A 23215-nucleotide genomic window follows, 5' to 3' on the forward strand; every position below is an offset into this window, starting at 1 on the left:
AGTTAAAGAGAAGGGGTAGGAAGGAATAAACCCATACAGCTCTCTGTAGACCTCGTATCTTTTTTCACCTGATTTAACAAAAAAACAAGTGTTAGGAATTAAGTGGCGCGGCCAGCAAAGGACTTTGAGGGTAGGGATGCAATGCATAAAATGTCACAGGGTATACTGAGCATACGGAGGAATACTCTAGAATGTTTGTGGACTCAGGGACAAGGCGTAATTGGAGTGAGCGGGCCCCTCTCACTACTGGCTTCAAACTACTTCCTCCTTGGTACCGTCATAGAGTCTGGGGTCTCACGAACCTGAGTTGTGTCCCTCACAAAGCAGCTGGAGGAAACGGAAGAGGTCACACGTGAACTCGTCATCTTGGAGAACCTTTTCTCCTGCAGAAAATCCAGAGATCAGACATGATCAACTATCCTCGCTGGTCCCGCCCTCTCTTTCCCCACCTCCAGAAAACTTGCATGTTGATCTAGCATCGTTCTGAACCAAAAACAGTCACAAATCATAGCCACTCGTCTATCTGAAGCTTGTACGATCATGCGCTTGGCAGATAGATGCACTTTTTCTTTGTCAGAAAAGAACATTTGAATCTTCAAACTCATATTTCTCTCTGTTAAAAGTAGCAGCATGGGTTTGGCAACATTTTAGAAACAACCTGACGATTTAAACTTCCTTTTTTTGGTTTTTGTTTTTTTGTTTGTTTGTTTGTTTGTAAGGTGTGTATAGGAATGATGTCCACATCTCTTACAAATGCCAAGGTGAAATCTACTTTGCTCCCAGAGAACCACCAATTATTTCAATGCAAAGGCATTCATTGCATATATAAAACAGGACCGGGAGCTTCTTCTATTTAATGGATAATTAAAGGATCTTGTGAAAATTGTAAATGACTAGAAAATGTTTGATTCATTTCAATTAACTATCTCGGTAGCTTGCCTAAGGGATTTAAAAAAGTAAAGACTTCAGAAGTCCGATACAGACATGCCACTAGTTGGAACTTCACTTTCAGAGGAGACAGAACTAGCGAGCAGACCTAATTCTACATATCAAACCAAATGAAAGGCTTTGGTGGCTCATGCTGTATGAGTCACTCCAACCAAAAGGTGAAAAGAAGGTTATCTCATAGCCATAGGAGTTACTCGGAATCATTAAAAACTAATATATCTGTGGGGTAAACACCTCAGAAAAGGGTTCAGCTATTTTACCTACATTTTAATCAAAATGTATCTTGGTCACAAGTTACTTGGAAAGCAAAAACACACAGAAAGAAACAAACGAAAAAACAGCACCACACAAATGAAAGTTGATTTTGAAAGCATAGAGTGTCGGTGGAAAAACTGTCAACGTTATGAGTGTATGTTCTGGAATCTAAATTTGTTGCTTAGAAATCAAAATGACACAAAAATGTCGTTTGGCAAGTGAATGAATGTACTTATGTATTTAAAAAAAAATGATAATAACTTTTCAGACTGGAAATACTTTGGGCCGAGAAAGAAAACTATGCAATGACCATGTGTTTACTTTAACTAAAATTATGAATGATTATAATGACAGAGAGCTGATGGACTTACCAGTCTGCAGTCTGTGACTTTCAAAGTGAGAGGCTTCATATAATGGGAGGGTTAGGAAGCAAAACCATTTTGAAAACTAATATAAACATTAAAAAAAGTACATAAAATCACTGTACTGGTTTCCCTGTAAGATATGATATTTGGTGACCAAACTAAAATCACCATGCATATAGATCAGTTGTGTGGCAAATTCAAGTTTAAGTGCACATTGCTTTGACTCTCAGTACATGGCTGATAAGCCCATTCCTCAGTGTCTCCGTTCATGACGGGATAGGAAAGAAAGGGAGAAGAGTCTAGGCTAATAAACCAAACTCTTCACTTATGATACTTAGTATCTTTCCATGAACTGTTTGAATCAGACGAGTCTTTAAAATGATATTTAAAACATAATATTATGAGTTACACAGTCTTCCTGATTCTTTCCTTGCGAGCCCATCTAAAATGCCTTTCTCTAGAAAACTGAATCAATAAACCATGTACTTTCAATGTTCACATACTCCATGTGGAATAAGTAACCCTTGATAGAAAGTATTCAGAAAAGTTAACAAGGAAATAAATATCATACGGTCTACCTGTGTTCCTGAAAATGCCCTGCGCAATGCACACTGATTTATAACGTAAGGATTTACTGTCGGCATGCACGGTATTTTCTCGACTGTATACCAAAACACATACAAGTAACTTAACTTACAAAAGGAATGCTGCACACAGCAGAACAATAGGGGAGGAGCGTGGGAGGGGGCGGGTCAAGCCTTCCTTTACCATCAGGTGACAACGAGGTATAAACTGGGGTGCTATTGCTGAACGAACACGTTACTATCTGATTAAAATGCTGCCATTCCCCATGCTGCATGTAAGTGGTACAGTAACAGAGATGGGTGGTGGCTTTATGTCTGCAGAAGGCACAGGATGCACGGTCTATTTTGTGATGTACGCAAAAGACATTCCATTGCAAGATGGAAACTAAGATTAATAACAACGAAATGGAGTAAAATGTAGTTGAAAGTGCTCTGATGTTCTTAAAATTACTATTTGTAATAGCTGCATGACGGTCGAATAATACTGTAAAGGACATTCCTTGGGTTTCATTTTTAATTATAAGGGGCTAATGATTTCTAATACTGTAATATAGGGAGAGTTGTTTCAATATCGCTGCTGCTGCTGAGACAGTTCTTTGTGCCTTAGTTTTCTCATCTATGAAACGAGGGGAACATGGGCACTGTCTACCTCACTAGCTCTTCATAATTGATGTGACCATTTTTAGATATTGTGGAGAGGTCAACATTATCAGTAGCAGTGGCAACACCACCAAATAAACATGGGAACAACACGCCTACGTGATGAATACAGTCATTTGGACATATTTACCAAAAGTGTTTCTATTTCCAAAAAGCCATCTTAATTTTAAGGGACCAAAAGAGTCTCAAAAACCTCCATTTCACTTGGAAATAATATTAGACCTTATTTGTGCAAGGTACCAGTAAAATCAATTCCTATTTTAAAAATCTAATCAAGTTAAGACACTTTTAAAGGCCACTGTTCTACTCACAATTGGCATTAAAAAGTATATAATGTTTGCTTAAGTGTTTGTTTTTATTGACTACCTAAAACACCCATGGTCTTAGCTCGACATTTATAACCTTATCTTGAGACAAAGCTTGGTTGAATTGTTATTATTTGCTAAGAATTATCAATAATTGTTGATAAAATGAAGGCAATAAGTGAAATGCCGAGTAGATATATAGAAACAACTGATTTAGGACACACAGATCAGAAGACTAAGATGCTCTTTGTCGTAATGTCTTTTCATGGCAATATCCCCAGTAACGGAAAGCTAAAAGGATGAGTGGCATGAAATGTTAACACTGGTTGCATCAAAGAACTCCCTACAAAAGCTTGTGACATGGAACTCAAGAGTGTTTTCCCCCTGCCCCTGCCATGGAAGAAATAGTTCTGCTCAGTGATCTTTAGAGGACTCAAATACCTATTTTGTATAATGGCAAAACTGAAAGATTAAGGCTAAAAATATTTTTAAATAGTGAGAAGTCAGGTATTTGGTTCCATGTGGGTAATTTTAATGTCACTGCTTAAATGGTTTAAGTGGCCACTTAAATTATACTACTATTCAACCAACAACGGATACAATTTTTAAAATGGATTCACAATTAACATTTAGTTAGTGACTACAGTGTGCTAGGCATTGTGCTAGATATATTTTCTTATCATTTCATTTTAGGTTTATAATAATCCTATGAATCAGGTGACATGAATCCCATTTTGTGGGATACAACTGAGAAATTAAGTAGCTTGACTGAGGTCCTATAGCAATTTACTAGTAAAGGATTTGAGTCCAATAAACTTCGATGAACATTCATTAAGTGTCTCCTACAAGGAAGGCACCTTGTGAGATCCTGGGCATATAATTATGACTAATGGACACAAGCCCTAACTCAAAGAAGTTCATAGTCTAATGGAAAAGACAGGCAATAAAAAGGTAATTTCAATACCAAATGGTCTTTCTGGATCACAAAGTTCACATCAGTAACTGATCAGATCTTTGGCTAACAACCTCCGACTACATGTACTATATGTTAGTTAAACTGTGAACTCCTACTTGTTTTTTATCAATTTTAGAACCCAAAGAAAACCATTTTCTAGATATGTGGCTTTGGGAAAGTCAATTCACCTTCGTGAGGCTTTGTTGCATCACTTTGATATGGGAATTAACGATCTCCTCACCCCCTTACTTTCAAAGGGTCGTTGGGAGAATAAAATTGGCTCAGACAAGTACATTTGCTTTGAAACATGCAAAGCACAATAGGAATAAAAGTGAATTTTCAATGATAGGAAGGCACAGGTTCAAAAGACCTAGGTTTCTAAAATAAAGACTTTCAATGGGCTGTGGGGTGTGATAAATAATCCACATATTCCATGTACTCAATGTGACATGAGTGCATAAAATGCATTCCTATTTCAGATCCCAAGACAATAAAAATGACCAATGTGTGAAATAAATTAGGTATGTCCCATGGATAACAGAATTAAAGCACATGTTAGTTATGGAGGGAAACATACCTTTGCATTCAAATGTGATCCTCAGATTATTTCTCTTATAACGTCTTAATGCCTTTGAGCTCCCATTACTCTAACTGAAATCCTTACTGTTCTTTATCCATTCCATTAACCAACATCCTAACTGATCTCCCTCCCTTCAGGCTGCAATGCCCATCTTAAACACTGTTGCCTACAACGACAGTTGCCGGCAGTCCAATCATAAAACACTCCCAACAAAAAGATGGACTCCTTTAACAGCAGTTGAGAAAAATCTACTCTCAAAATCCCCTCAATCTATCATCAGATATAACCACAGAGCTCCCCAACTTCCATGAAGGAAATCATGCTGCTAATGTTAGAGGACTCAGTGTTTAGTTAGCATACTAGCATTACTGAGAAAAGAGAAATCTGTTCGCTTTAATGTTACTGGCTTGAACAATGTACGTTAGGACTTAATGCCAGGTACACCATCACACAACACACAACACTACTGAAGTGTTACTTACGTAGTGGCTCTTCATGGCCTCAGAAAGAAAGTATGAATTCTTTGGCATGGCACAAAAGGCCTTTTACAGCCTCCCACCAACTATCTTTCCAGCCTCTAGTCTGTTCATGTCTCTTCAACCACCCTAGGTCAGTAATGTTCTTCGTCATGCTTTGTATCTTAAGCTTTGCATATGCGGTTCCCTTTCATTGGCATATCCAGCGCCTTTCACATCTACCAGGTAAATGCCTACTTCAGGCCATATGTTACTTCTGTTGTGAAACTTAACCCATCAGCCTGGCAGACAAGTACTTCAACTCAGTTCACTCATAACACATAGCTCATGGGTTCTGAAGTTATTTGTTTACAAGTCTATCTACATAACACTGAGTCCGTAAAGAACGCCAATGCCTAGGACAAGGTCTAGCACAAAATAGCCACTCAAATTTCAATTAGTGCTTCAATGTTTAAAAACTGTACAAGGATGTTAGGAAAATTTATTTCGTGCCATGAACTAGTATCACATGCTTTCCTCAAAAAGAAGGTTGATCCAGAGGAATGGCGGAGCAGTGTAGTCAGAACTGAGAGCTAAGCTGAACTACACTTGAGTCAGACTTTGCAAATCTGGGGTGGGAGATAGACAGTAAACAATTAAGCACTAAAATACTAACAAAAAATTAGGATAGCCAATGCTTAGAGATTGTGTAAATTATCATTTTGACTAATTAACAATTAATTCTTTTGCTGCATTTTCATACAAATTTGATGAGGTCAGTATAAATATCCCGAGTAAGAACCTCAATTCAGCACATTACCAAGTGCAGATGGAAATTTAGAAAGGTGAAATGTTAGTTGTTTTATATAAAATGTTCAAAAAAATAAAAAAAAAATTCTGAGGACTGTATCAGCTTCAAAATTTCATCTTGGTGATGTAGTCTAGGGTTGCTACAAAATGATGAAAAAATAAAATGAAGTATCTTCTACAACACTCCAAGAAGTGGGAAAGAAGAAAAAATGCACTTTCAAGCTCATAATGACTTAGTAATGAGGTTAAATGGTTCTGAGAAAAAAAAAATCCAAGGATGGAATGAAATTTTAAATATTCATAAGGTTTTTGGTTTTGAACTTCATTATACGTTAAAAGAAAACACGTGATTAAAAAATTATGCAGAGAAGACAACATTGAACACATCACAAGTCTAACAACACACTTGCCAAAGAAAACTGTGTTTTTTTTTTGTTTTTTTTTTTAACAGATGGGAAGTCCAGGCTTTTGCAGGAAAGGGGGAAATTTACTAAGAAGGGACAGAAATACTGGCAAACTTTCATGGCAGTAACAATGGTAGGAACAGGAATTAATATTAAATTGTATGAAATCCTTATATACAAACCTCAAAAAGGCACATATTTCCTAATGGTATCTCAATACCGGTTTAGGAATATCATATAAAACCATAAAAGTTCCAAAGTGATTTTAAAACTTCAACAGTAAATGTAAAGACTGGCAAGAGATTTGTGTCTTTAAAGAGAGTAAAAAGCAATAAGAAGCAAAAAATACCACCTAAGCTGATACGGTGAATACAAAATAAGCCCCCGGAAGGTATTAAAAGATGGGGCTAAGGGACTGGCTCATGAAATTGGTAACAGTGGGAGGCAGAGAGCCTGCATTTCAGTCTTGACCCTGTCACTTCACGGTGTGATCCTGGACAAACCATGTAGCCTTTCCACCCCTCAGTCTCCATACCTATAAACTGGGGACAATACCTTACTGGTGGTTGTAGGTTTCAAAAAGTTGCATTTAAGTTAGACATTTTCCATGGCTATATAATTTACAGCCATTTTATCATCATCAGGAAGAGGTTTAGCCTATTAGAGACAGGTGGTTGGGATGCAGAAAATTTAACTCATCCGATTGTCTTCTCAGTGTTGAGTTTATTATACTGCATGGGTCTCAGGCTTTAAAGCTACAACATCACTAACAGATGGGGAGTTTTCAGCTTTCTCTATGAATTCTGAGAGGGATGATTGATTTTCCCTCTCCTTATGAGGGTACAAACTTTTCTTGACTTCTGTAGACCCGTAAAAAAATGGGCATGTCACAGAAATTGTTTAAATATGCCAAAAGATAGAGTTGCTATAGGTATTCTTAATCTGGGTGGTAGTATAATTATTCATAGAGTGAATGAATTGCCGTCGTGTGTTCTAATAGGCGTCCTGATTAAGGCAAGAGTGTGTACTGAGAAAACACAATTTAATCTCTGAAGCCGTGCTGACGTTCTAGGTACTCCTCAAAAATCTCATCCCTCTTTTATTACCACTGCCCATAATGTCTTTTAGAAACTACTTTGAACTACTAATGCCATCTTTGTTATTAGTTTGCTACTGCTTCTTCAAACTGGGTCTCAAGAATGAAAACACAGTTTTTACGTTAGGAAGGTTTTTAATGTGTGATGTTTTCAAAGGAATAGAAAAAAACTCTGTAGATCTCTCAGTAATTGGAAGGGAACTGGCAGAACCCGCTGGCCAAGAGGAGACTCAGCAGGACACAGTGCCCCCGGATCACCACTGATTTCCCATGCACCCATTGGTGCAGCCATAAAGCCACAGAACGTCCGAGACAGAAACGCCACAGAGAGACCACTGCACACATCTATGGTTCATTCGTTTACATGACAGTTGCAAACACTGGGTCCATCAGAATTTTTTTTAAACGAACGAAACAGAACGAAATGAATCCGAAAACGTAACTTAAATTCTTGACCCTTTTTGTCTAATATGTTCATAACTGAACATCCTCATGGAGAGAAAAAGGAAAGCTTGGTATATAAGTTCTATAAATAAAAGGATGCATAATGATGGAAATTAAATCATCTATTCGTTCAACAGTCTACCAAAGGGAAAACAATGCACAAAAAAACTTTCACTGTCAAGACTGTACACAAAGCTAAAAACAAATGAAGGAGCAAATAAATAAAAGGCAGATCATTTGTAATAATTACCACGCTCATGTGTGATGGCTGAGGAAAGGAGGACAGTACATTTACAGGTGAAAGAAAAGGAAACGGGGAAAAAATAAGTTGAGATGTTGGTTTTGTCTTGCTGTTTGTAAGGAAATACAATAGAAAACGTGTTAATCAGTTTGGGCAATTATTTGTGTGTGTTGAAAAAGAATAAACAAATCAAATCAACCTCCTACTGACAAATGTGACTAATTCTCACGTCAGAATGGTCATTCTCACCCAGCTATTTCTGATTCGGGACTCACGAATGTCATTCCAATCCGTAGCTGGTTGACGAAGGGTAGGAGACCCTGTAAAGCTAACCTTGCACAGCCACTATTCCTGCGCGGATATGAACAATGGCAAAGAATGATGAATGCAATTGTGTTCAGAGCCTCTGGAACATCAGGTAATAATTGCAGGGAAAAATGAAACTGATTTCTAACTCCGAGACAGGAAGTTCCACTTTGGACAGAGAATTCATCCCTTTTAGGCACTTTACAGCTAATGGGAGATGCCCAGGCTTCCTGGAGACTCTAGAGGCAGGCAGGTAATGGGCTCTGAGATTTGTAGGGGCTCTGAGCTCTCTGGATGGGGCCCTCGGGCCAGTGTTTTCACTGTTGACATAAACCTAAGTCATCAAGAGATTGGGCTGGATATTCATTTCAGAAAATTTAAATAAGTTTACAGTGCTGCTGGCAATTTTTTCTTAAAAGTAGCTTACACAGGTAACTGTAGGACTAATTCTGGGTGGTGGAATCTATACATTCAAATGTCAACAAGAAAATAAAAGCACACAGGAGCTGTAGTGTAGCAGCAGCATTAGAATATGTATAACTGATATTTTTAATTTTTTTCAGGGTTTCTTTACTTTTGAGAGAGAGAGAGAGAGAGAGAGAGAGAGAGTGCAAGCGGGGGAGGGACAGACATAGGAAGGCAGGAATCTGAAGCAGGCTCCAGGGTCTGAGTTTTCAGCACAGAGCCCGACATGGGGCTCGAACTCACGAACCGTGAGATCATGACGTGAGCCGAAGTCGGACGCTTAACCAACTAACTGAGCCACTCAGGCGCCCCTATCATTGACAATTCTTAAAAAACAGTAAGAAATATGCAGCTAATCCTTTTACCTAATGTGAAAACAAAAATATGCAGAAGTAAGAGAGATTAGTTAATTCTAAAATATTTCAGAAAGGTAAGCAGACTGCAAATGGCAGATAGGATAAAATTTAGTTTTTGCAAAAAGAAAAATTTAGTTTTTGCAACAAGATTAGTTTTATCAAAGATCCGATGTGCCAAAACTAATGCATTGATAATATGACCACTGCAAACTAGACCAAACAAACAAAAACAGATCAACACACAGGGCCTCATTGAAACTAAATTAATTGAAAAAATGTCAAACACAAAAGAACAAAAACAAATCGAGACAAAAAATATTGAAGATTTTTTTCCTAATACTAAAAACGAATGTGCAGCAATAGTTATTTCTGCTTTCACTATAGTATATGCTAATTCTTCTAGTTTATACACACATCTATTTACAGAGAAAAAAGTCTAAGATTATGTGAGTCATTATATTTGTGTGCATGTAAATTAAGTGATCAGAATTATTTTAACATTAAGAATGACTCCTTAATTTCTTTCATCAAATTTGGACTTGTGAAGACATAGGGATCCATGAGATACAAAGATATCTGTGCTATAAGGGAGGAGACTGTCGGAATAGTGGTCCATCGGAGGATCTCAAAGTGTCACTTTCCTAAGGAGACCAAGGAACCTGAAGGTTTGGCAGTTTGCCAAAGTGGCCAAAAAAAGTCCAATATCCTCTAATTTGGTTCATCCATATGCTTTATAATTTCACAGATGATTCTCTTTTAAGGGATCTTGATCTAGTAACCAACTAGGGGAAAGGCCAATTATAATAGGTCTGGAACAAAAAAGGAGTTAACAGTCAACTGGGAAAGTTGGGTTTTGGGTATGATTTGAGTGAGTGCCCGATTGTGAACTTTTAAATGAGTCACATAAGCATTTTGGCCATGTAAAAATAACCCTACATCTCTCTGTTTTGCAAAGATAATTGGTAACTGACTCATCTCGGGAAAGGGGGGGAGAGGGGACAGGTGACCCTTTTAGTTTAAGTGACTGATACCTGATCCTTCTTCGGTGACCATTCCAAGTCCTTCAGCTTTGTTCTGCCGCTCAAATGCATTGAGGTCGAGGACGCTACAATAGCAGGGAGAAAAACGCTTAGAGGACGAGAAAATTTTCTTTCTTCAGGAGAGCAAATGTGTACAAGTTCTATATCATGAAATGTGAACCAAATATTAACATACCCTGAAGACATACCCCAATTCAATGTCTACCAACCATATTTTCCCAGGAGCAGCCCAGTCCCTCCCCAGGGCCTGCAATGAAATGATCCGTGGGCGAGGCAAACAGAAGGCATTAATGGGTTTCGACTTTGGGAGTACATTGTGATGTTAGCAGACACACTGAAATGTAATTACAATAATCATGTTTTCCCAGAAGGAATAGCTTATTACACTAACTATCTGTCAGATTCCTTTGTCAGGTGCTGTCTGAGTGATTTTAAATACTGCAAAAAATAGAAAATGACGACCACAAATGAGGTTAGGGATCATTTGTTTAGGGAAAATGAGAAGTGGTCCACAAGCTCCCAAAGAAAACTAATTAGAATTTCCCTTTTTCTCTTTTAAAATGCACACACTGCTCATTTTCAAGTGTGCAGCATATACGTTAATTCTCCAAGGTCCCTATTTAAGAATAGGGAAGACTATTAAAAGACGTTACTAACGCTGAGTAAGTTAGCAATTACGACATTACTAACACCTAACAACAAGGCAGGAAAGAAGGCACCATCAATTGTCCTACTTTGACGTGTACTGAATCACTAAAAAATATTCTGTGTAGAATTACTGTCAGTAATGTCAAACAAACACCTTGAAAGACACAACCACTTAGTAGAGCCGGAACAAGGAAGGAGTGGGCTTACCTGCACGACTGCATCAGGCCGGCAAGGCTCTGAAAGAAACCCACGTCCTTCTTCTCCTTGAGATAGTCAAGCATTTTCTAGGGGTAAATACACAAACCACACGGCCACTGAACACAAAGCTTATTTTTTGTTAAGCAAGAAACATCAAAAACATGCTTTTTGTTCTGGAATAAAGACTTTAAAACATTAGTGCCTACGAAAACGACTGTCATCTTTACCACGACATGGTGACCGGAACGTCAAAACGAGATAGCTGCACGTTTCAATGTCGGCAGTATATACAGGTGGCTTGGAACAAGACAGCTGCTTTACATAAACATCATAAGCACCATAAATATCCATGGAAATAATACTCTCAACTCTTCTAGTCAATCTTTAAGGATGTGAAGATGTAGACACTTAGTTCAAGTTTACTGGGAAGAAGGCCCACCTGGATGCTAGTCAGAGATTGCCATACAAAAGCTGAGTTCCTTATTTTTTTTTAACGTTTATTTATTTTTGAGACAGAGAGAGAGACAGAGCATGAACGGGGGAGGGTCAGAGAGAGAGGGAGACACAGAATCCGAAACAGGCTCCAGGCTCTGAGCTGTCAGCACAGAGCCCAACGTGGGGCTCGAACTCACGGACCGCGAGATCATGACCCGAACGGAAGTCGGCTGCTTAACCGACTGAGCCATCCAGGTGCCCCAAAAGCTGAGTTTCTTAAAGGGCATTATAATCCATGTGGTGTGACTACCATATGCTACTGTCTATAAGACATTATTTGTCTATTATAGACCTATGTGTATAAGACAGAAATTTAGTTTCCACTTTCATGGTCTCTAAACCCAAGCAACGGTAGCAATCATCTGACCACTAAATGTCTCTTCTCTTGTCAGAATGATGTCCAGTCTCTGTGCCTAAAATTTTGATGAAACACAAACGTAAAAAATGCTAAAGCAGTACATGGCTCCACCCTCCTAACTCTTGTTGCTGTTGTTTTGTTTTTTGTTTTAACATTTATTTCCTTTTGACAGACAGAGACAGAGCACGAGTAGAGGAGGGGCAGAGGGAGGGAGACAGAGAGTCGGAAGCAGGCTCCAGGCTCTGAGCTGTCAGCACAGAGCCCTACCTGGGGCTTGAACCCATGAACCCTGAGATCATGACCTGGGCCAAAGTCAGACGCTTAAGCAACTGAGCCACCCAGGTGCCCCTTAACTTATTATTATATACTAAAATGAAACAGCTATTTTCAGTGTGGATGAAGTAAGTGTTGGAAGTTTCAAACAAGAAGTACATACAAGATGATAAAATGATAGAAGGCACACCAAAGGTTTCAAGAAAACAAAGATACTACTCTTCTCTGAATCTTGAATAGATGTGAATAACTGCTATCACCAGTGTTGTCTGAACGGGACTTAGCCGAACAGTAAGTTTTGGTAGTCATTTTCCCCCCAAGATTTGACTAACAGCTACCAAATACGTCAAGGCTGTGCACACGCACACATACACACACATACACACAGTATATGCATATGTATGTATATATGTACACATACATAAAAATAGGAACACGAAACACCTAGCCATTTTCTGGGGAGTGTGATAACTTACTGGTCTAATAAAACGTGTAGCACTTATTAATTCCTGGATCTTTTAAACACAAGCAATGTAGCTCAGAGAATTAAAGCGGGGCGGTAGAATATGTACCTGAAGGTTTACAGAAAAAAAGAAAAGGCCTGGGTAGACAGGAAGTGCATATATTACATGATTTCTCACGGCTACTTCTGACTCCAAGGATTTCTGAATCTAAATGCTACATCATTAAGAACTTTTAAAGTAAAACATAAAGCAAGGGGAATTTGTTAACTATTATGGGGAGATTCAATAGATTAAATAGATTTTCTTTAGATTTTCTTTTTTTTCACATCATGTAGTCATTTACTATAGAAATGAAAACGGGACATCTGTAAATTGGATGGGGGAAAAAAGACATCGTTATTTTCACGAAGTTGTGATGGAAACTTAGCATTCCATTCAACTATTAATGTAAGCAACAAACACAGGTCAGATTAGCAGTAACTCTGACGGTGTCACCAATAGAAATTCCAGAGATTTTCATCTCACATCACCTGGACGAACCATTTCTTCTCAATAATTAGACCAAGTACTACATCTTTCATTTAAAGAGTTCATAAAGAAGCACAAATGAATTTGCTAAAAAATGTGTTTATAATGCTCTGAAAACCACATTTCAGTATTTTTGGTTTCTCTTAGAAACGGTGCAGTTTTACTTTGTGATTTAAAAAAGTCAAACCAAGAGGAGTCCAGACGCTTCACTAAGCTGTCAGAGGCATTAAAAAGAAAAAGTTATGACATTATGTACTCCTCCAGTCCAAAAATATAATGATTATATTTGCAGGAGGAAAAAAAAATAGAGTACACAATTTGAGGAAAGTGTACAAACGAATTTTTCAGCTATTCTGGGTTGCCAACTTAACCTAGTCCCAAACTTCACCAACCCAAAAGGCAACCTTCAAATTTTCTCTGCTTTCCTTAGACTCAAAGATCTTCTGGGAACATATACAGGGCTTTGTCCCACTGTCATGTTTCTGGGGCTTCCAGAAACCTGAAGTCAAAGATTGCAAGGTTTTCACTAGCCTTCTTTCCTTCCAACAGGGTAGCACTTTCCCTGCCTTGCCAAAACTTACCCAAGAAAGAATAATTATTAGTTCCGTGTTCATAAACTGTTTTTTCTCATACAGAAGCCAGTATAGAAAAATATGAGATCAATGTTAGTTTTAGAATAATACAGTCTGCTTAACTCATGTTTTGTTTTGCTGTTCTTCAATTAGCGTAAGAATTCTTTCTGAGCTCATGGCCACAACTGTAGGCCATGTGAGTAGTGTCCCCAGGGGTGTGCAGTACAGAGCCTGTGACAGTCTGTTTCTGAGAGTTTTTTAAATCACTCAAACATTCTGATTCTAACAAACTCACAGACCTTGGCCTTCAGTAGGATATAGAAATTATATCCTTTGTCGTAACTGGTTGAAGTCATTAAAATTCAGCTTCTTAACAGGGGCATAGCTACAAAACTTGGCTGGGAACAGGTTTTTTTCATGCCCTGGGAGACTGTAATTACAACTAAAAAATATTTTAAACAGTGTATTCTGTTTCCATGTTAACCAAGATATAGGCTTCTCACCAAATATACGACAAAATCCTGAGAATCAACTTGTAAGACACGTAACACTGTAAAACATATCACCAAACTAGGCTCCTGAGGTAAGAATATTAACTTTTCCCCCCACTATTAAAACAAACCATTTTATGCTATTCACATGAAATGCAGGTTGCACACCATGTGATAGGACTTCTCAAGAGAGTCAGTGCCCCACATGGCAAGGTGCTATCTACATGTTTGAATCCTGGGACTGATGGCCATGAAATAAAGACATTAATTTACACAGAAATGAAAAATTGTACAACCAATATTGCTTTTAGGATGACTAAAATAACTCATTGGGATGACAAGAGGATCCCTCTGTTTGAAGAGTACATTCTGTGGATGGCTTCAAGATCTTACCTGCTGAACTGTGGAGTTCCCGCCATTTAAGATTGCAATTCCAAGTTTCAAAGTCGCCGCTACCATTGGTCCAGTATCACCTTCAAAATATAAAAAATGGCGTTCCTTATATCATTTCACCCACTTCATTACCATTTCTGTCTCAAAACGTATACTTTTAAAATTATTATCACCCCCCACTACAAATCTGTATAATGGAGTAGGACAGACTGACTTACAAGTCAAAAAATACTGAACGAGTAATAATGCTTATTTTGCCAGCAGTGTTTTAACTCATCTTGTGGAATTTATCCAAGAATTGAAACTAGATGACATTGAAGAAAAAAACAGAAACAACTTATTTTTAAATACACCTTAAACTGTCAAGATTTAAAACTAATTGTGCATATTAAAGTAATGTTGAAAAAATAAGGGCTACCTAGAATTTTAAGGAAAATTCCTCTCTCTCCTTCTCTCCTCTCTCTCTCTCTCTCTCTCTCTCTCTCTCTATATATATATATATATATATACATATATATATATGTATATATATATAATTTGAGAGAGAGCACACATAAGCAGAGGAGAGGGGCAAAAGGAGAGAGAGAGAGAGAGAGAGAGAGAGAGAGAGAGAGAGAGAAATGAATGAATGAATGAATCCCAAGCAGGCTCCAATGCAGGGTTCAATCCCACAACCTTGGGATCATGACCTAAGCCAAAATCAAGAGTCAGGTGCTCAACTGACTGAGCCTCCCAGGCACCCCCTCTCCCCTCCATATTATGTTTGAACAACTTTTATAATTTTCATTTTAGCACTTTTTATCTTACTGTGTTTATAGTATTGCTTTATTAGGATGACTGCCTAATTTGAAGTAAGTCACTCAAATAATAATGACAAAATTTATTCATTTATATTTTTAGTAATCTCTACACCCAACATGGGGCTCAAACTCATAATCCTGAGATCAAGAGTCACATGCTCTATGGACTGAGACAGCCAGGTGCCCCAATAACGATAAAAAATTTAAATCCAACCAGTTGTCTACCCTTAGCCTATTTTACTTTTACATTATCCACCTCTACTTATCTTAGAAATACAATAATAAAAATAACAGAAATAGAAATAATAATAGAATAATAGAAATAAATACCTTAGTGATCTGGGAGAGGGGTGTTTAATAAAGTTTTATTAGAACTCAGCCACACGGCTTGTTTACATATTGTCTCTGGCTGCTTCCATGCTACTATGGCAGAGTCGAAGGGTTGTAAAGAGACCCACGGCCAGGAAAGCCGAAAATATTTACTATCTGGCCTCTCACAGAAAACACTGACCCACCCCTGATTTATTGTGTCACGACAGAATTTCCAAAACTTAAGGACCAGAAATAAAATAAATATTTGAATAAGATTCTGAAAAAAAAAAAAATCCACATTGGACTGGGTTAATGAGAGCCTGCATTTCTGAAGTCACCTGACGTAGGGATGAACAAGAGATTCAGGGACTAGATAAGTCAGGAGGAGTTAAAGAGGGGTGCTCCGAGAGACTGAAGGGGTGTGAGGGGAGCAGCGAGCCTCACCTTTGCTGGCACTGATGGTCTGTAGCACCATCTCAGCAGCCCCGCGGTCATGGAGCCTGGCTTGCTGGTACAGAAGCTTCTGCTTCTCCATTTCTTTTTCCTGAACACAAATCCCAACCATTTATGTTGCGGCTGTCATGAAGCACAGCAGCTTTCTACAGACCATATTTTCAGTCATCTCTTCATGTATGGGCTCTATGACAACATCATGGACCATTTCAACACCAACAATGTTATTCAACAGATGTTAACAATATTCAACTCTCGGTTTTGCCCTTTATATTTTTCTTGGTATACTTTTGGTACTGGCTTATCCGGATGGATTTTCTCAATTTTAATTGTTTGATTAGTCCAAAGCCTGTATCACAGTTTTGAAGTACTGAACTTCATCACTGAAACGTGCACTTTCTGAACGATACATTTGTGCAGAAGTCTGTCACGTTTTTAATCATCTCCCATGCCATGGCCATAACTTGATACTGCTCAGCAAATGGCTCGAGTTGCAAGTTATCACTAAATGACAGGAAAACATGAACTGAGACGTGTTGGAGTTTAAGCGAAATTGAAAGCGGATATGAATAAAAAAGGTAGGCTTCAACTAAGTAGCGGACTTATGATACGCATCTCCCCGGTCACCCCCCCCAAGAATAAAAGAAGCAATGTGCCTTTATATTTTGTATTCTCGGGTGGTAACAAACGATACTGCATGGTGCTGCTCGAGCAATGGCTGGGGTTTGGTTCTTTTCCACTGAGACTACCACTGAAAACATAAAGAAGAAAATAAAAATAAAATATAAAGGCACAGCAAGTTCAAGACTGGTAGGATCATTCACTTGAGCTATCCAGTTCGCTGGAGAATTGAGACGGAACTAAGCAGTATAAGTTGCAAAATGGAAGTTGCATAGAGCCCTAGGACAGCGAGTCCATCAAATGGCGTGGTAGAGAAGCTTAGTCAATGGGACATGAAACGGTCAATTAGTATCATGTCCATAAACACAACGGCCAAAACATATATGACCTAAGAGCAGGAAGAGCCGCAGCAGAAGTAGCCAGAGTGACAGTTTGCTGCCATAAACTTTCCATCCAAAGTACGGAAAATAGACACAGGAAGATGGAAGAGGTTTAAAAAATGAAGGCTTGCTAGTTACAGAATATGAAAAAGAAAGTAAACTAAAAGGAGGAGGGGGGGAAGAAATGGGCTCAAACAAATGAAAAAAAAAGAAACCTTCAAATCAAAAGCAACCAACACAGACATTTATGCTGTTACCAGAGAGTTCTCGCCGAGGCTGGCAAATTTGTTTCTTAAATCTTTGATAATATCGTGCTGCGAAAACAAAATTGATCAGGGTTTTTTTTCACACTATAGTTAGAGCTCCTGTGGTTAACGTTTTATTTTTTTTCTTAAATTATGTGATAGGTCTAAATGGAAGCAGAGAAAAGAAAAAAAAAGGCAGCTTTGCTTCATATGTATAGCCATGCTAACATCTAAAAGGGTTGCCTTCATGTTTAAACCTCTTCCTGCAAAGTCAAGAACAAAACGAAAACAAAACCACACAGACACACAAAACCATATTGTCATTACAACACAGTTTCAGAAAAACTGAAAGACCCTTTCGCCTGCTCTTCAGGTGTGGTCTAAAATTGGTCACAGCAACATTTGATCCCTCCTTTTAGACCCAACAATCTTTCACGTTCTTCCCGAACTCTGCACTTGTGCTTCCCAGTGTAACCAATTCCTTTCGTGGAAGACTTTTTCAGTAAGACAGCGGTAAGACATTATTGGCCTAAGGAACCACCCTAGCGTTTTCATCTACTGAAGAGGCAAGGGAGTTAGAAAGACTGATTCTTCTACTAACCCAATAAAATGTATGAAGACAGTCATCAGGAAAAACCCAAAGAAGACAGAAGAGAGCAGCATGCCGTATATTCTTGAGGGGGGAAAAAACAAACGAACAAAAAATAGAAAACCCTTTGCTGTTTGTGCTACAAAAGTAGGTGGACCAGCTCGAAGATCTGCCAGAACAGTTTGCACAATACATTCTAGATCCTGGTATCCTCTGCAGTAACTGAAATCGCGCCTGATGGATGAAGGTCAGAGGATCAAGAGACAGAGAATATTCAATTGCCTTCTTAAAAAAAAAAAAAAAAAACAAAAAAAACTCCCTGGGCAGAGATCACCCTCATTTTTCTCACACAGCATCTAAATTTCAATATTAATAAATACTTCAGGGGAGATGATGATTCATCTGATAAAACTACTGACCTAAAAAAGATATACTGATCTAGAAGCAGGAAAGCCATACTTCATAAGGAGGGATCAGGTCAACCTCTAGGCTTGAATTTCTTCTTTGTCAGATTGAGTTGGAGGCTTTCTCTTCGGAAGATATTTAATATTATTTCTTTCTGGAACTTTGTCCTTTGAGAAGTGCTTCCTGGGTATGTAATTTAATCCCTCCATTGGAAATTTTATCACAGTGTAATAAAATAAAACCTTGAAAGCTAAACCCGGAAGTTTGCAGCCAATAAAATGATGGATTATGTGGAAAGAAAGAAAATTATTTCATTTCAACCTCACTGCAGATTAGTTTTTCTAAGAAAACTGAAGATAGGTCTTTTTAAAGAATTTTACTCAGGGAAACAGTACCCTAAAAGTAGCTTTTTAAAGCATCTTTTTAAGAGTAGCGTCCTGTCCCATCCCAGATTCTGCCTAAACGGCCACTGAGTCTTAAATAAACATTATACCTTCTACTTTAAGTTCAGTCTCTAAATCATTCATTCTAAGGTTACAAAAGAAGGTTGAGGGGAGGAGGAGGTCCAAAGTTTCAATCTTCCCCTAGGCAAAAAGTTCTGATTACCAAGAGCAACCAGGAATTACCAGCTGTTTTCCTCAGAAGATTGCTATGAACCTTTTCAAGGTCAATAGTGGTAATAAATCAGACCCATGATCAAATAGCAGGCATTGAATGAAAGTATTCAACATCATGACTGCATTTAGTATGACTGAAGTTTGTAATAAAATATTAAGATTCTTCCATTTTTTCCTAGAGTGCCTTGCGTTTAGCATTTGATGGGGGGGAGGGGAGAGGAATTGAAAGGCCTGAAGAAAAAAATCATCCATTCAGTTCTTCAACAACTTGTCTTATAGGAGAAAAATATGGAACTTAAAAAAAAAAAAAATTACAACTGCCCCTTGCTTCTTGATGGAGAAAATAGTTTATCCCTATGATAGAGATGAAAGATATTTTAAAGTAGGTCAGCCTTTTGAGAGCAAAACTTTTACACTGAAACTGACAGACCCTCCTCGGTTATGTGGGCATTTGGGGCCGCGTGGACATCCCAGCTACAGTCAGTACATAACGCCACAGAAGCCCAGTTGGCTTGCCTTTTTTTGTTTTTTCTCTTTGCACTTCCAAGCATTCAGCAACTGCTGAAAAGGTTTTCATAATGTTTTCCTCTTCAGCTGCATGTAGAGGCTAGTTCTGAGTTTTCTAGGAGCTGAACTCTTTCTATAAATATTTCCCATAATTTCATAATGTCAACCTTACCTATTCTTATTTGGCACCTTAAAAGTAGTCACAACCTACAAGGTGATGTTGAATCTCAATATTATAAGAAAAAGAAGAAGGAAATTTAGAAGACTCAATTGGGTGACTATGGGGGCAAGAGCAAAAGGCAGTGAGATGGTAACCCTTTGGTTTACAACACAAACAGGCCGACTCCGACTAAGGGAAAACAAAAATCTAGCTGGGAGTCACGTTCTACACTTCAATTATTTTTGTTCAGTATTCCAGTTTCTGAAACTGTAGGTTGGCCACATTTATAAAGAGTCGACTTGCAGTCCTAGGAAAACACTTTAGATTATAACTCTGTCTAATAACAATGGCCCCCCACATTTATAAATTTTAAATTTAATTTCTTAAAAAGTAAATGAATGTATATGGAGTTTCCTAGAAGAAAATCTCCATGAGACCAGGGGCTAAGAGACCTGTCTGCCTGTTTTAACCACAAGGATTCATATACTACAGATCCAGTAACGTTCCCTGCACATCACAGGTGTTCAAGAAAATGTGTGGAATGAATTGCAGAACTAAACAATGTGGTGTCAGGTAGCATGTACAACTGATCTGAAATTTTACAAATGCTATCTTTTCATGTGAAGAGCTACAAAGCTAGTACAACGTGGACGTCTCTTTTCGTCCATTTTCGGTACCTGGTCAAAGAATTATACACGTACAAATACTCATTCTCAAATTGTGGTTTTTAGCTCATTTCATTTGCTGTCTGTACCTTTATTACCCATTCTCTTTGTTGCTGAATATCGAATAGTATAATAATCTTCCAAAGTTCTGCTTTTCAATAGGATGGGCATAGTTTCTAATGTTTCCTCTTTAACAACAACAAAAAAAATGAAGAAAAAGAAAATTATGGTTTCACCCAAAGCAAACTTTAAATGCCACATTTTTTACTAATAGATGATCAGAGATGACAGAAACACTAAAACAGAGAAATGTCGTTCAGTTAATGTGTTGGAGGTCTGAAGTTTAGATGTGCTATATGGTATGATTATGGCTTACTTCTTCCTTTAGCATTTATACTCCCATACTTGTTGAAATATTATTTCCCTTGGATTCAGCATATTTAGAACTAACCACTATGATGCTGAAGCAATAAAACCCAGCCGCATTGAAATAATTATCTATTTCAGGGACCTGTTGGCAAAATGTATACTACATCTCACACACACACACACACACAAAATCTCCATGAACAAAATATAAAGTGGTGTGGGAGGTGGGTGGGGAGAATGAGCAATTCTAAAATCAGAAGGTATCAAATTAGCAATGTTAGATTAAGTTATCATGAGAGGGAATGTGGTTTGTCCTGAGCACAAAATTGATTTAGAACAGCGTTCATTTACCCATTTGGTTGCTTAAGCCTTAAAAGCATCAAATAGTGCCTTGAATACAGAAGGAAATGCTATGCAGTCCCACTAGCCTGATGAAAGAGACAACCAGAAAAATAAGGTGATTGGCGGTCTCTAATAATATGGAGGTATGGTTAGATCATGAAGGTCCCAGAGTGTTGGAAAAATTCATGGGAAAAGGGAGAAGTTAGAATACATTTTATCATTGAATGGATCATGACAACTCATTATCTGGGTTTTGACTTCTCTCAGTGCTAGTTGTTTTAAGGGTCTATAATTCTAAGTTTTCACAAATGATTACTGATCCTTCCCCAGATCAACTCTTGAGAAACAGATGTACTCGATACAGTCTTGAATATTACCTGTTCAGCTGAGAGAGGGCTTTTTCTGGAGACTGTCTTAAGGATACACAGTCCTTCTGTTATTCCAGACTCTGGGTACTTATCCTGTGCTCAGCCACCTTCAGATGTCACCTGTACATCTGGACTTTATTGTATATGTTCTCAAATAATTACTCATACTGAATTTCTGAAGACCTTTATCATTATATCACATGCTGTCCTGTTCACGAAGATCCTCAGGAATTTTTGTTTCTCCCAAAGAAGATGACTATGTTTATTTTATTGATATAGTGAACTGTGAAATTTATGTGATAGAATGTGGACTCCTGGAAAGCTGATCGTAATCAGTAAGGCTGACCAACTCCAGCAAATTAGCAAGACTCTAAGGCATGGGTTTCTGGATTAATCTCATTCTTAGAAGGCTCCATGTGTCCCTGAACCCCTATTATCCCTCAACACTTTTCCCTTTTTTATCTAACTGTATCAGGTATCATTGTGTGATACTTTGAATACCAACTAACTAGAATTTAAATACAAACTTGAAACAAACAAAAAATACCAAAAAGGTAGAGACAGGTATATATGTACAGAAGTTAAGCTATTTTCTACAAAACATTTTTAATGTGGCATTTCTATTCTAAAAACTATGAAGTTTATTTTTTTTTCCACTCCTCCACAAAAGATTGGAAGAAAAAGTAACAAAAGTTTGCGTGCTTCTATCAATATTCTTGCATTTAGATGAATTATGAGATTTCCCTGAAAAATTAAAAGAACTCACCCATGAAAAGCAAATCAACACTTTTAAAGCTGGGTGTGACCCCTGAGAACATCTAGTTCAAAACAGAAAAAGCTGAGGCACAGAGTAATTTAAATATGACCCCTGAAGGTCACCTGGATGAGAACCCAGGTCTCCTGTCCTGTGTAGTTCTGTGTTCACCCTCCTGGGAAAGTTTCTCTAAGGGCTTCCCCGGCTTGATTTTATACGAAGGTAGAATTGATTAAAAGTAATAGTAACAACGAATACCTATAGAGTTTGTTATGTGATAGTCAATGTTCTGAGTGTATTATATGTATGAACTAATTTGATCCTCACCACAGTCCCATGAAATAGAATCTATAATCAGCCCCATTTTATAGACAGGATAATTGAGGCTTAAGATCACACAGGTAGCTGGTAGAGCTGGGATTCAAATACAGGTGGTTCATTCAACTGATCCTGCTGTTACGCATCTGCTGTACATAACGCAGTCAAGCATAAACCTCGACTGAGATTATTTTTAAAACACCAGCACATGAAGTCAAACTGTCATGTGCAGCAAAAATGCACAATGATATGTGTAAATGTATATTCCATACAGTTTGCTATTTAGGTGCACACACCCAATATGCACGAGTCACCATATACAATATAGAGGACGGTGCTTTCTAGGAACTTTCCTCCTACCAGGACTGTACTCCATCCTGCCCCATACCCCTTTCTCTCCAAGACTTGGCAATTTGCCATACTTCTGAGACAGTGGGCCCTAGAAATGGCTCACAGCATTCCTGTGGTTATGAAACCTGGCTCCTGTCATCACTACTACCCACTAAGGAGGCCCCAAGCCCATGTATACAGAGACTGTAGTGCCTGAACACGGCTGGACCCACGCTGGCTTTGGATTCCCCAAAGGGTGCATGGAAAATCTGCTTAACATCAGGAAGTATG

At 38.2% G+C, this 23215-nt stretch overlaps 1 protein-coding gene across 11 annotated transcripts in view; it reads right to left on the bottom strand.

Annotated features, from left to right (window-relative positions):
- RYR2 (ryanodine receptor 2) overlaps nt 1-23215 on the bottom strand; it is a 756924-nt gene that overhangs the window by 64144 nt on the left and 669565 nt on the right. For 5 of the 11 annotated variants that reach the window (XM_043596207.1, XM_043596212.1, XM_043596210.1 and 2 more), the window contains 6 exons: nt 16246-16345; nt 14690-14769; nt 11125-11201; nt 10261-10334; nt 1575-1607; nt 303-383 (listed from right to left, as the gene is read on the bottom strand). In XM_043596207.1, coding sequence (XP_043452142.1) covers nt 303-383; nt 1575-1607; nt 10261-10334; nt 11125-11201; nt 14690-14769; nt 16246-16345 — 445 coding nt within the window. Of the gene's footprint in view, nt 1-302; nt 384-1574; nt 1608-8111; nt 8130-10260; nt 10335-11124; nt 11202-14689; nt 14770-16245; nt 16346-23215 lie in introns of all 11 variants that reach the window. The other 6 variants (XM_043596215.1, XM_043596214.1, XM_043596211.1 and 3 more) reach the window with 2 other exon arrangements.

The sequence above is a fragment of the Prionailurus bengalensis genome, chromosome D2, assembly GCF_016509475.1.
Source record: "Prionailurus bengalensis isolate Pbe53 chromosome D2, Fcat_Pben_1.1_paternal_pri, whole genome shotgun sequence".
Classification (NCBI taxonomy): Eukaryota; Metazoa; Chordata; class Mammalia; order Carnivora; family Felidae; genus Prionailurus; species Prionailurus bengalensis.